The 15,000-nt window shown below is 46.4% G+C and overlaps 1 protein-coding gene and 2 long non-coding RNA genes across 12 annotated transcripts in view; 1 reads left to right on the forward strand and 2 right to left on the reverse strand.

The window, feature by feature from the left end:
- Positions 1-15,000, forward strand: part of magi2a (membrane associated guanylate kinase, WW and PDZ domain containing 2a) — a 214,905-nt gene that overhangs the window by 176,020 nt on the left and 23,885 nt on the right. For 8 of the 10 annotated variants that reach the window (XM_031583189.1, XM_031583192.1, XM_031583193.1 and 5 more), the window contains 4 exons: positions 6,492-6,523; positions 10,614-10,824; positions 14,619-14,660; positions 14,887-15,000. The exon at positions 14,887-15,000 is cut by the window's right edge and continues 2 nt beyond it. In XM_031583189.1, the coding sequence (XP_031439049.1) occupies positions 6,492-6,523; positions 10,614-10,824; positions 14,619-14,660; positions 14,887-15,000 (399 nt within the window). The remainder of the gene's footprint in view (positions 1-6,491; positions 6,524-10,613; positions 10,825-14,618; positions 14,661-14,886) is intronic. The other 2 variants (XM_031583194.1, XM_031583195.1) reach the window with 2 other exon arrangements.
- On the reverse strand, positions 1,065-3,244 carry LOC122133578. The gene is made up of 3 exons (XR_006152879.1): positions 3,160-3,244; positions 2,390-2,731; positions 1,065-1,136 (listed from the first exon to the last, which is right to left on the reverse strand). It is a non-coding gene; the product is annotated as an uncharacterized LOC122133578 (long non-coding RNA).
- On the reverse strand, positions 3,366-4,458 carry LOC116224163. The gene is made up of 3 exons (XR_006152880.1): positions 3,873-4,458; positions 3,637-3,675; positions 3,366-3,522 (listed from the first exon to the last, which is right to left on the reverse strand). It is a non-coding gene; the product is annotated as an uncharacterized LOC116224163 (long non-coding RNA).

Raw genomic sequence — 15,000 nt, forward strand, 5'->3', positions numbered from 1 at the left:
ATTTTACACCAACTAAATATAATCGTAAAATCACTACATTTGATACAAAGCCATGTTATCTAATTAATAAAGTGAGTCTCAACAGAATTAACCCATGTTGACTTCTGCATCTTGAATATTAACTGGCATAAAATAAATCATATCATTCACAAATAAAACATATAATTGAAACCCATCAAGCCCCGTCACCCATTAGAATAAAACAGCATTGCATGTAGGGACTGACCTAACAACCAGTGTTGTATCTTAAAGAGTTAGTCCACACAGAAAGGTTGTTTGGTCCTCATCTTCCCTGGCTAAACTATGTATTTAACCTCAGGCCAATGAAACATGTATGTGTTTGCTGTCAAGGCAGTAGTTCCTCATCTGTCAAGGCAGTAGTTCCTCATCTGTCTGGTTGTTGACATTCTGCTGGCCATCTTAATGTTGTGGTGTCCAGATGAGCAAGGCCAATTTGAGTTATTACTGCAGTGGGGCTGTGAGTATAGGATATTCAAATCACATTGAAAACAGCATAATAAAACTGTAAGACAAATAAAACAAGACTATGAGCATGTGGCAAACCACAGCATGTAAATGACTGATCCATTACGGTGAAGATGAAGGGTTGGGCCTTGATGGATATTTGGTAAATATGGAGTCTTCTGATCCATGGGATTGGTGACACCTCTAAAAGCACACAAACAAGATAAGAAAAACTGTCAGTATTGTTGAAAATGTACAGCCACGAATACACACATATAGAGACATATACACACAAACACACACACACACACACACACACACACACACTCTACCTTAAAAGACTCTGCAGATGAAGTTGAGTCTCTCAGTCTCTGGCAGGCTGACCCTCTTCAGCTCGCCTCCCGACTGCAGGGCGCCCGCCCGGCAGCACTCAACCGTCCCGGCCCAGTCTTTGCAGCCCACCATCACCCCGCTGATCCAGAACCAGACGTCAAGTGGGCAAATGTAGTAGAGGCCCATCCACACGTGAGCCGTGCTGGCCCCCCTGGCCACCTCCCTCGCCCAGCTCTGGGTATCCTCATCCGTGACTGAGACTAGCTCCATGTCATTACTTTCACAGTAGTTGAATGCCTCCATCCAGGTCTTATTCTCTCTGATCAGGGCCAGCTTGTCTGAGCAAAGTAAAGGCAGAAGCAGTGAAAAAGACACGTCTCCTAACCAAACCTTGTCTGCACTGTAAAGTAAATAGAGATTGTTAAAAAGGCTGCTTCACCAGCTGCATCCAGCTGGGGCACCCCACTGTGCAGGCCACTCACGGGACCTGGGGTCCAGGCAGAGGTCAGCCTATCAGCTGATCCCAGAGTTCCGTGAGGCTCGTGCACAGTGGAATTTCACTGACCATTTGGCCACTTCAACAGTTTCAAGACAGTTTCAAGGCCCCCGGTCATCTCTCCACTATATAAGGCCGACCCTCCTCTGGCCAAGTTGTAGGTCAAGTCAAGCAGAGTTGGAGAAGTCATCTTCAAGGAGCACACCGGACAATTCAATTCATTCAGAGACATTCGCAATCATTTGCCGTGCGTCGTTCAAGAATGTAAGTGTTGTTATATGTATCATTTAGCTCTTTAGTCCGTTCAGTTCATTGTAAATAGTATCTGTTATTTACATTCATCATTATCATCTGTAGCATCCACATTTCACCCCGAGGCCAGTTCAACCAGTTACTTTTGTTACGGAGATATGGAATGTTCGCCGTTACACGGCACGGTATTTAAAGGGACAGATCCGTATTTACAGTATAGCCGTAACATTCATCTTGTATATATTATATTCATTCATCTTGTATATAATGGTTCATCTTTATTGTATTTAATTGTATATATTTGTCATTTGTATTGTTTAATAGAAACCACGGATTCTATCAGTCAGTTCACGGATAACTCAATCACCGTTCAAACACGGTCATTCATTCAAGGCTTCATGTCTATCAAATCACGGATTCATGTGTAAATACGAGTCCTTTACGCGGATAATCGTATTCACCGTTCATCTTCATTCCTTCATGTCCATCCCGCTATTCAAGGCTTGAGTGTGTGCAAATAAATACAGTGTTTTCATCATCATTGGGACTTGACATCCATTCATGTTCTGACCGGACAAACCTGTGGCGATTGTTACCTATTTCAAGTACACCAGCATACAGTCCTTTTGGGTTTCATTCAATTCACATATTACACTATTTTATAGAGACCTCTCCTTCCAGTGTACTAGTGCAATGAATGATACGATGTGTATGTTACAATATGGACAATATGCCACAAATAGTCTGTGGCTATGCACTCTTACAGAACAGGGATTTGAATAATGCATTCAAACCTAAAAAAGGGTTGAAAATGAGAATTAAAGTGATTAAAGAACAACTCACTCTCGTAGCAAAAGAACAGATGTTTCTCAGTACAGTTCCTGTCTCCCCATTTCCCTTCGTCCTTTCGCCATGTTACAGCGCAGTCCTTGTTCCCTCCATAGTTATCAGGTATACCTGGTCTCCAGAATGTGAATACGGAGTTAGTTTGGTCAGACCATTTCCATCCTTTGAACAGGCCGATCCACACCCATTTATTCTTTGCAATCTGACTAATCTTGTTGTTCTCATTCTGGTTCCTCACTCTTAGTAGGTTCGTGTGTTTTGACCTGCAGTACTTCTGAGCACCATTCCAATTCGTGACCTCGTTTATGAGAGTGTATCTTTCATTTGGGTTTCCTCCCTCTGTAAGACAAATATGTTCATTTGAATGTGATACATAAAGGATCATGGGATGATGTTTAAATATGTGGAGTTTGGAGCATACGAACATCACTAAAAGCAAACCTCACACACACTCACACACAGACACAGACACACACACACACACACACTCACACACAGACACACACACACACACACACACACACACACACACACACTCACATACACACACAAACACACACACACAACTACACACACACACACACACACACATACACACACAACTACACACACACACACACACACACACACACACACACACACACACACACACACACACACACAAACACACACACACACAGCTACACACACACACACACACACACACACACACACACACACACACAGGGTTTAATGTCTCAGAAATTATAAGTTAAAGCAGGTCATACCGCATATGGAAAAAAATAAACCATCACAGTTGACATCATACCAGTAACCCTTAAACAAGGCAACACAGTCCTGCTGTCCACCTAAATTGTTTGGTTCATCTTCTCCCCAGGATGTGAAGTTGGTCTCTTCCAGACTGACATTTTTGTCCTGCAGTGACCACATCCAAGTGTCCTTTCGCAACCCAATCCAGGCCATATCATAACCATCTGTGCCATTGGTCATCGTAGTCATGTCAAACATGTTTTCCACAGTGGCCAGGTCGGTGAACTTGTGCCTGCAGTGTTCCTGTGCTTCGTCCCACGTCTCACTCAGGTTCACAAAGTGGAACCGCCGTGGCATGCGTGAGGACACGCTGCCGAGCCCTGTGAGGTATGACATATTAGACATGACATATTTAAACAAAAACTGATCTTAAGTCACTATCACAAGTCATACAGCTGAATTAAGAATGCTTTCATCACATGATGGTCACTGACCTGAGAACAGCAGAGTGAACAGAAGCAAGTGATCCATCCCTGAAATGCATCAGTCAGAGTCAATCATTCAAAATTCTCTTTTTTTATAATACAATATTAGCTGAAGAGTTGATGCTACATCTCTAAAGAAAAACATCTCTGATTGATTTATTTGTTTTTGGTAAGGTTTTTACAACAGTGATTTTGTATATACAAAAAAAGTATAAACAAATAGGCAAATATCCAAGGATTCCTACCGTTGTCATCTGCACCCTTGTCTTTTGTGATCCTCAGAAGCTCCTTGCTGTCTGTGTGTTGCAGTGCTTCTCGTCTCAGCTATCTAGCTGTTCACAAAGATGAGCTGAACTTGCTTTGCATAGCAGAGCTGACCTTTAGTCAGGGCACTCCATAATGTGTGAAGTATGCAGTCAATAAGCAGTCTGTCTGTAGACACAGACACATACACTCATACACACACACACACGCATGAACTTTGTATTCACATGCAAATAAGGTGATGTTGGTTGAAGTTGTTTGCATTGTGTGTTAAGTTTTGCCTATCCGTTAAATATTCTGTTTGTTCAGACAAAGTAAAACCTGGTTGGATGGGTGTTGGCATTTTCATTCCCTATGATCTTTGGTGACTCCATGTTCTGAAAATTCTGAATGTGATATTCCTCCTAGAGCTTTCTTCTGTTTTGTACACAGGGGGGTGCATGAGTGGTGTATAGTTGTGTGTTTTAATGAATGTAGCTAACAGAGTTGTCGTTTGTAAGCAATTGTGCTTTTTGTTCCTCGCAGGCCTCCATAACAGCACGTAAAAGATGGAAAATAGATTAATTGAACCACAGACATCAAGAATAGGGTTTTTTTAAGCATTTGTGTGTGTGTGTGTGTGTGTGTGTGTGTGTGTGTGTGTGTGTGTGTGTGTGTGCTGTGCGTGAGTAACGAAACAAGGTAGATGTGGCAGCATTTGTGGGCATGAATTCATTCCTTTGATGATCAGACAACCACTGCTTTTTGGTCCTTAAAATCCCACTGCTACTTTGCAGTCCTCCATTCACTCAAACTTTCCAGCATTCACATGTATTCACCCTCCACAATTATTTGGGGTGATGCAAGACCTCTGTCCTCCATCTATCCCATCAGCCCCTTCAACATTCAACATGCAGTTAGGCTCCTCCCAGCTCCTCTGGAGACCTTCACCAAAAATCCGATCCTTCGCCCCAACACTCCATACTCCTCTGGTTTGGTCATCTAGTTACACATAAGGCTGCTGATTTAATTAGCAACACTACTCTCTGGTAAGAGAGCAAGAAAAAGAGAGAGAAAGAGAAAAGATGTGAATGTGAGAGGTGGTGGGGTGGGAGTGATTGTCAAATGTTTTTTTTTCTTCCCAAGTTTTCCGAGGGCGTCTTCGGGTGGTTGAGCAAATTAAATGAAACCGTCACACAGGAGCCTTTTCTGGCACGTGTGTGAGAGAGAGAGAGAGAGAGAGAGAGTGTGTGTGTGTGTGTGTGTGTGTGTGAGAGAGAGAGAGAGAGAGAGTGTGTGTGTGTGTGTGTGTGTGTGAGAGAGAGAGAGAGAGAGAGAGAGAGAGTGTGTGTGTGTGTGTGTGTGTGTGAGAGAGAGAGAGTGTGTGTGTGTGTGTGTGTGTGTGTGTGTGTGTGTGTGTGTGAAAGAGAGAGAGTGTGTGTGTGTGTGTGTGTGTGTGTGTGTGTGTGTGTGTGTGTGTGTGTGTGTGTGTGTGAAAGAGAGAGAGAGAGAGAGAGTGTGTGTGTGTAGGGGGAGTGTTAGACTTAGGAAACATGTGTGAGATATTGAAACCGTCACACAGGAGCCTTTTCTGGCACGTGTGTGAGAGAGAGAGAGAGAGAGAGTGTGTGTGTGTGTGTGTGTGTGTGAGAGAGAGAGAGTGTGTGTGTGTGTGTGTGTGAGAGAGAGAGAGAGAGAGAGAGAGAGAGTGTGTGTGTGTGTGTGTGTGTGTGTGTGTGTGTGTGTGAAAGAGAGAGAGAGAGAGAGAGTGTGTGTGTGTAGGGGGAGTGTTAGACTTAAGGAAACATGTGTGAGATATTTGCTCTGGAAATCGCCCGTGTCCCCTGGGCCCGGCTGCTGTTGCAGGAGCTGAGTGGAGCGATGAGCTCCTTCCCTGCCCACGCGTTACGCGTTACCTTCCTCCCTGAACCATTCAATTAAAACTCACGGCTGCACTGCCCCTACGGCAAATTATGTAATTATTTGGAAGTAAATGCAACGTCAGACAGGGAGGTTTTGGGGAAGGAAATATGATACTTCGAGAGATCTCATGGGGGGGGATGACTGAGTGTGACATTGGGGGGATGGGCCTACTGTTTTATATCTCAGGAATCAAGAAGTCCATCACCAGACGCACGCGTGGTTCATTAGGGCGGGGGGAGGGGGGGCCCTAAGTGGCTCCAAAACATGCCTGGAGGTTCTGCAGCTGCCGGCTGCGTCACAAGGACATCTCTGGGCCCCAGGCTTGTTTAGTGATCTTAGATCCACTCAAGAACTGGACCGTTTATCCTACTAGTCATTGCTATGGCTCCTGTGTCAGAAAGAACTAGCATCTGAAATAGTGTAGTCTAACAACTGTTCTTACAAAATGTTTATTCTTTTTTTTTTTTTTTTTTTTTCAAGCATTTTCCTTTGTTTCATTTTTGAGGTTCCATGTGTATTTAGTTTACATCCTCCAACATAGTATTTTCTGCAGATGTCTATTTAAACCAAACCCTTCTTAGCAAACCATGCATCTTATTGACAATTGACTGTCATGCCAAGCTAATGTACTGTTCACACACACACACAACAACACACCATTTTAGAGGCTTAATGTTTCTATTCTCTCACTATTGCAGGTCAGTTTTCCCCCTGGAAGACCCCCAAACAGGTAAACAGCATTGTCTTCCAAAACCGCTGAGATTTCTCTTCCCTTCCCTCTGCTTTCTATCTTCTAACCCCCTTCTTCATTTATTGATGAACTCACAGCTACTTGTGTAGCTGCTCTTTCCTAAGCCGCTCTTCCTCCCTCTTGACCCCTCTGGCACTGGTCACCATGGTTATACTGTGACCTATACATGTGACTGGAGTGTGGGGATATAGAGTTCCTGGAATGGAGCTTTCAATCAGTGTAAGAATAAAGGCCAGGCAAAGCCAGGTAAACATTCAGGAACCCAGGAAGCCACAAAAAAAATCATGAACTAACTGAATCTGTGCAAATAGTGCTGCATTTGTACATGTTTAAACTTGATGTATCTATTTTAAGTAATGTGATTTGATGACGTGAAGAGTCATGTTTTCATCTCTTTCGCCATCCCGGTCCCATCTTAACCCGTGTTGAATTTAGCCACTGACTTAATTTCTCTACAGTCACCCTCTCCATATTTCACTATAAGAATAACAAGCCTTTTCCCAATGGCAGCGAGCCAGTTCTCAGACTTAGTGTCTTCTCTACGCACGGCTTCCTGATCCATGCAAAGGCAGGGCTAAGTCCAGTCAAGACGCCATTTCATACTCTTATCTATTTCATTTCTGATAAACCCTCCGCCCGTGTTTTTCTAGATCTCCTATCTTATACCTCTTTTTTATCTGTAGAAAAACTGATAGCCACATGTCACAGTTTTCTTATTGCGTCTGATAACTTCTTGTTATAGCCGACTGTGCTTGTGGATTCCTTGTTTTGTCTCTTCTAACCAGATACTAACCCTAGACTATTCACACGGAGCACACCAACCACTATGTGTTAGAGAGGATTGGGGTGCATGCTCTGCATCCTTCTTTCTGTCTCTCTCTCTCTCTCCTTCGCTCTATCTCTCTCTCTCCATATATATATATATATATATATATATATATATATATGTATATGTATATATATATATCGCACTATCTATCTCTATGTCTGTCTGTTTCAGCCTGTCTATTTTTACCTGCTTCCATTTGGTCACCCTCTCTCCTTATCACTTTATTCCCTCCCTCTCTCGCTCTCATCATCCAGGCCCAACTTTTCTGGCTCTCCTGTCACCCTATCAAACACTCTCTCTCTCTCTCTCTCTCTCTCCCTCTCCTCCTCCTCCTCTCGCTGTCTCTTTTTATCTTGCCAACTGATCTCATCTTTCCCCCTTTCACCTTCCCTCTTTCGATCTCATTTTATCTGTCCCCCTTCTCTCTCTGTCTCTCTCTCTCTCTTTCTCTTTCAATCTGTCTTATTTTACCACTTGCATACTCCATCTCACTCCCTCTCACTCCCTCTCGCTATCTAGCCTCTATCTATTGCTCTTTCTCTTTCAATCTAGGTAATCTGTGTGCCCCTGCTCTCCCCATCTCTCACAATTCTCCATTCACTCTCTCTATCTCTCTCTCTATTTATCTGTTTATCTCTCCTTCTTGGACTACCCATCTAGCCATCTCTCATTGTCACTCTGTCTCTTTCCATCTCTCTCTCTCTCTCTCTCACACACACTCTCTCTCTCTCTCTCTTTCCATCTCTCTCTGTCTCTCTCTCTCTCTCTCTCTCTGTCTCTCTGTCTCTCTGTCTCTGTGCTGTCAGATGGATTCAGTTCATTCTTTCTCATGTGTGTCTGCAGCAGGCTAATCAGGCTGCCATGAACCCCACAGGCCACTGAAGCACTGGCCTGCGAGTCTCTGTGTGTGTGTGTGTGTGTGTGTGTGTGTGTGTGTGTGTGTGTGTGTGTGTGTGTGTGTGTGTGTGTGTGTGTGTGTGTGTGTGTGTGTGAGAGAGAGAGTGAGTGTGAGTGTGAGAGTGTGAGAGAGGCACGCTCCCATAACCCATTACACAAGACCATCTCCTCATTCTTAGTTTTTTGCCTCCCACTCACGCCCCCCTTCCCCCCCATCCAGGCCTTGCCAGAATCCCAAGCAGACAGTTCATCTTAGGTTTAATTAGAGATCGTTTGCCACGGCCCAGAGCGACAACAACGAACAAGAGGAAAAGTTTCTTGAGAGAGCAAAAAAGTAGGAAGTCGTTAAAGAGGCACGCTTACGGACAGGAAGACAGGTTCGTTAAAGAGGTTCGTAAAAGGCCACTCAGAACAGAGAGGGTATTGATATGAGCAGGACGGGGTTAAGTGCAAGGTAATTTCCTGGCCAACTCAGCCAGTGCAGGGGCAGCAAGCTGTACTATAAGTGCACCGTCTCTCTTTAAATTAAAATTAAAATTCGATGAGCTTGATTGACATTGACAATTAATAATTTTGCATTGCCAAAGACAAACAGAATTCATTCTCTCTCTCTCTCTCTCTCTCTATCTCTATCTGTCTATCATGCCTGCTGCAGCTCATTGACTTTGTTTGCATGGCATTCAAGAGCACATTTACATTCCTCTGCAGCGCTCCTTACCTCTGTCAGGTGCTAGCTAAAGCCAGCGCTGGGCTTGTTTTGCTAAAGCCTGCTCCAGGAGTAAGGGGATGGGAGGAGAGGAGGGGAGAGGAGAGAAGGAGAGTGGAGGAGAGGAGAGGAAGGGAGTGGATGAGAAGAGGGGAGAGGAGGGGAGCGGAGGAGAGGAAGGGAGTGGATGAGAGGAGGGGAGAGGAGAGGAGGGGAGTGGATGACAGGAGGGGAGAGGAGGAGAGGAGAGGAGAGGAGGGGAGTGGAGGAGAGAAGGGGAGCGAGGGGGGGAAGCCAGTAGCGCTCACTGCCATGTTCCACAGCTGTAGTACGCTAACACGAGCCATCTGCCGCTAGCGAGACAGGCCTTGATCTCGGCATCAAACTCCGCTGCCTGGTTATGTTTTGGTGGAGAGGTTCTCTTTGCGTACATACAAGCCCGTCCACATACACACACACACATGCACAGAGATGTGAGTTATTCACATGGGCTGTTGTCTCAGAGAGAGAGAGAGCTTAGCCTTAGTGTTTCAAGGAGCACTAGGGGTCTTGTGTGCATGTGTGCATGTGTGTGTGTGTGTGTGGGTGTGGGTGTGGGTGTGTGTGTGTGTGTGTGTGTGTGTGTGTGTGTGTGTGTGTGTTTCCTTGGCAGTGACTGGCGGCACACTGACATATTTAATCTGCTCCCTCCTCCTCCCATTGCAAAGCCGCCTGGAGCTGTTGTGCTATAGCACTGCACAGGGCTGCGGCACACTTTGCTGTGCTGCGCGCCGCCGCTAAATTAGCATGCCTACCCTGCCCCCGCTTTAACAAGCCGCCACATCTTTTTTCATCTTTGTTTTTCTCTTTTTTTCCTCGCCTCATCTCCCTCCATAGGCCTTTTAATTATACTGCCACTCATTTCCTGTTTTGTTGCACTCTGACTATTATTAGGGAAGCAGAATGCAAATAGACCTGACTGCACTAACTGTGCCTACCTGCTTTTGATTAGGTTGTGTGTGTGTGTGTGTGTTTGTTTGGATGTGTTTGGGTGTGTGTGTGTGTGTGTGTGTGTGTGTGTGTGTGTGTGTGTGTGTGTGTGATCTGCAAGCGTAGCCTCATTTTCCAGCGCTGCCTCTGTTTTTCACAACATCTTAATAATTCTAACACCACAATTACTCAACACTCCCTATGATGAATGCTACTAGTTCTGCACAATCTTTCAAAGTGAAATATGGCGAGGGAAGACAGGGAGAGCTAAGTTTTTTTCCTTCTCTAAGACATATTTAGATGATCCCAAAGACCTCTCTCCCAGCAGGGGATGAGTTGAGTCACCCAGCTGCACCAGAAATATCAGAATCAGTCTAAAGGAAGAAAAACAACTTCTATCAGTCTCTCATCCCCCCTCTTTTGCAGGGAGGAAGTTTTAGGGGGGGGGGGGGGGGTGCAGCGCTTACTTGTCTCTCCTTTCTTCTTACTAACGACCTTTGAGTATCCCTCCATCTCTGGCAGTCCTGAGGCCTAAGTGTGCTTCCTGGGTCGGGGGTGTGTGGGGCAGTAAAGTGGATGGTGTGAAGGACCGAACTGGCCTTCTCTTGCCCCCGGGGCCGGAACACCTGACTGACCTCTGACCTTGCCTCGCGCGTGTTTGTTCACAGGTCCTGGAGCAGTGGGAGGCGCAGGGCCACGGCAGCCCCCAGACCAGCCTGTCGGCCCCCGTGCTCCCCCTGAGCCCCCCCTCCTTCCCCGCCCCTCTCCTGCACCGGGTGTCCGCGCCCGACCCCATGGGGGCCTGTGACCCTTACGAGCTGATCAGGCCTGACCCCTATGACCTGTACGAGAAGTCCAGGGCCATCTATGAGAGTAGGCGTAAGTAACACACTCCCCTGTACCCCGTGCCCTAACCCCCAACCTCCCCCCGTCCTCGCCCCTGCTCACACACACACACACACACACTCAGCCACCCCACTGCTCCAATGCTGTAGAAATGTAGAGGTTCTCTCTAACCCCTCTTCTCCTTCTAAACAGGTGGAGCAAACAGAGAAGTGGTTGCTGTTTTTTTTTTATGTGGACACACACACACACACACACACACACACACACATACACACACACACACACACACACACACACACACACATACACACACACACACACTCATACACACATGCACATGTACACAAGTATTCAAATACACAGATCAGCATACATCCAAACACTAACACAATAAAATCTTTTAATAGCTACACCCAAATGTGCACCAGCCCTTACCCGCAGCCAAACCCACGCACTTATGTAATCATTCACAGACACATAGACATTCATAGACACACACTCACACACACACACATAGACATTCATAGAGACACGCACACACACACTGTCACACATAGACACACACCCACACACACACTGTCACACATAGACACACACTCACACACACACACACACACACTGTCACACATAGACACACACTCACACACACACACACACACACACACACACTGTCACACATAGACACACACTCACACACACACACACTGTCACACATAGACACACAGTCACACACACACACACTGTCACACATAGACACGCACACACAGACACACTCTCACACATAGACACACACACACAGACACACTGTCACACATAAACACACACACACACTGTCACACACACACACACACACACACACACACACACACACTGTCACACATAGACACACACACACACACACACACACACACACACACACACTGTCACACACACACACACACACACACACCACACACACACACTGTCACACATGTTCAAATTACCTTTCCAGTTTCCCTTCACAGTGTGCATCTTTACGCTTCCTGACTTGCGTCGGCTGGCAAGCCGTGATGACCATGCTGTTAGTCTTATTATGAGTAACCTCCATAGCATCCAGTATTGAAGTCTTTTACTCTGTATGTGTATTATATGTGTGGGCTGGGGGGGATTGAATATGTGTGTGTGTGTGACGATGTGCCGTCACTACAGATGAGTATGTGCTCGGGTGAGGTGACTATGCTCTCCCTTCGCTACAGTGTGCATTCTGAGAGTGTGTTGGGGGTGTGTGTATGTGTGTTGGGAAAGTGTGTGTGTGTGTGTGTGTGTGTGTGTGTGTGTGTGTGTGTGTGTGTGTGTGTGTGTGTGTGTGTGTGTGTGTGTGTGTGTGTGTGTGTGTGTGTGTGAAGGTGTGTTTACATGTTTACAGACACATGTTGTGTTAGTTTGTGATTACCGAAAGGCCGGTACAGGCTCTGTGACTACAGTGCCCCTTATCTTGGTCTGGGAGTCCCTGCCAGTTGGGCGCCATTAGAGTCTCTCCCCATCTCTCTCGGCAGCGCAATCAGAGACGCCGCTGGCGGAATTAAGATCTCAGCTGACAACCTGGCTCTCGGCGCCGCTCCTAAGCTCCAGTGAGCCGGAGACATTCTCCCTCAAATCCTCGGGAAAGAACAACAAAGCCCTCGAACAGAAGCGAGAGCCCTCATTATCAAATACGATACAGTTTCTCAGACGGATATCCACCCCTCGCATGATCCTGATTTTTTGAGCGTGAGTCAACCGGGAGATTTGCGGAGGTGTGGAAACGGTAGTGTAGGTTGGCTGTTCTAGGTGTGTGTGGGTGTGTGTGTGTGTGTGTGTGTGTGTGTGTGTGTGTGTGTGTGTACATTGATGAGCCAGGACAGGTTTGAAGTGAACCACAACAAACCCTTCCCTTCTTTTTTCACACAGACAGACACTCATACGCGTGTACATACACACACACACACACACACACAACAAACCCTGTTTCCTTCATACATGCACACACACACACTCTCACACACACACACACACACTAATCACCAATGCTAGAGGATTGGCTTGGGGGAAAGGGAGCTGGGTTTTGTGTGTGCTTATGTAACGCAACCCTTATCAGAGAGGACAGTGCTGTCTGTTGAGCTCTGTGTCATGGCTTTCAGGGGATTTTGTCCCTCACCATCTCTCTATCTATCTCTCATTCCTCCTCTATCTCTCTATCTTCCTTTGTCCATCTCTCCCTCTCTTCCACCTACTCTCACTCGCTGTGTCAAACCCTCTCTCTCTCTCTACCTCTCTCTCTCTCTCTCTACCTCTCTCTACCTCTACCTCTCTCTCTCTTTCTCTCTCTTTCAGTCTTTCCCTCCGCTTTTGTCTCATTCTCTTGGCCTCTCCATCTCTCACCCTCTCTCTCAGTCTCTTTCCCCCTCTCTCTCTCTCTCTCTCTCTCTCTCTCTCTCTCAGTCTTTCCCTCCTCCTTTGTCTCATTCTCTCTGCCTCTCCATCTCTCACCCTCTCTCTCCCTCCTGGGGCATCCCTCTTTCTCCCTCTGTCACCCTCCTTTCTTTCTCTTTCTCTTGACCTCTTCCTCTGGTCTGGTTTTTGAGAGACTCCCAGCGCTCATATTGACTGTAAAAGCTCAGATCACACACCACTGCTCAGCTTCCGTCTACTGCTGCCAGCTAAGGGTGAAAGGTCAACAGCAGGGCAGCTCAGAGCTTTAGTCATGCATATGCTCACACACACACATACACACACACTGATATACACAACCTGACACATACACACACACAGGAGATTTCTCTCTCTCTCTCTCGTTCTCTCACTAGCTTTCGCTCTCACTCACTGGAGACTTCTAGTCGTTCTCTCTCGCTCTCTCTCTCTCTCACTCTCTCTCGTTCTGTCATTCCCTAGCTCTGCTTTTTTCAGCTTGTGTGCTTATGACCCTGTGGTGCAAACACACAAGCGGAGTGTAAGGGGGATCAAGCTGAGACCCCTCTTGACCCTGGGTCCATGTCGGGGGGGGGGGGGGGGGGGGCAGGCCTCTGAGTCACTGAGCACCAGGCCTCTGAGTCACTCTTTCGTCCTCAGAACACACATGAATAAAAGAAAAAGCAGAGGCATTTATTATTTAATTTTTCTCCTTTGCTCTTGGTATGTATCTTTCTCTCTCTCTCTCTCTCTCTCTCTCCCTCTCTCTTCACATTCGCCTGCGGCGGGAACCAAACTCAAGTACAGCTCCAGCGGCTTCTGTGTGCACGAGAATGAAACGTATCCAAAGAAATTAAGACCGAACAGCCCAGCCAAATCCCTTTTACTGGAGTGTGTGATGTGTTTGTGGGCGTCCAACGAGTTACATGGGGTTTCTGTGGCAAGGATTTCCTTTTTTTGTTTGAGTATAGTTCTGTGTGTGTGTGTGTGTGTGTGTGTGTGTTTGTTTCTCTGCACGCTAACGTTCTGTCAGGGTGCTTTTTGTTCTTTTTGTCTTCGGGATTCAAACCACAAGCCGACACATTCTGTTCCTCATTTAAAACCGCTTTGTGCCGATGTTTTTTTTTTTTCACACTGTAAGCATTTTAGCACCCAGCTAGTGCCAAGTTATGGATGACGGAGGAAGTTTGCCTTGACAGTGCACTGAGGCGTGGGTTTGCACTGAATATGCGATAAGTGTTCACTACCCCCCCCACCCCAAACACACCATCCTTGCATGCCTTCCTATTTGTGTGTGTCGGCTTGTTCTCTGCTTCAATTTCCCAAGAAGGCTCATTTTGTTTTGTGTTGCTACCCCCCCTCTCCTCCACCCCCCTTCCCTCCCCATCTCACTCTCTCAGATACAGGGCCCCCACGGACCACCTACTCTGTGGAACCTTCCGGTAAGTCTCCGCGCACCAAGCCCGCAAAGCTCTCTCTAACGATGCTCCTCTTTACTTATTCAGCCGTTATTTATTCATTCAGTCAAATTTATTTTTTTTCACCCTGAAATGTCAAGCTGGGACTTTTTGGAACAGAAAAGAAGATGAATGTGCGAGTGTGCTGTCCTTACGTGACCTGCCCTTGTGTTGATTTTCATTTTTATTTTCCCTTCCCATGATCCCTCAGGAGCAGAGTTTCAGGAAGTGGAGGTGCACCTGCGCCGGCAGAAGTCCGGCTTCGGCTTCCGGATCTTGGGCGGAGACGAGGCGGGACAGCCTGTGAGTCCGGACGCTTGTGAGA

This window comes from Clupea harengus, chromosome 16 (assembly GCF_900700415.2).
Source record: "Clupea harengus chromosome 16, Ch_v2.0.2, whole genome shotgun sequence".
NCBI classification, from domain to species: domain Eukaryota; kingdom Metazoa; phylum Chordata; class Actinopteri; order Clupeiformes; family Clupeidae; genus Clupea; species Clupea harengus.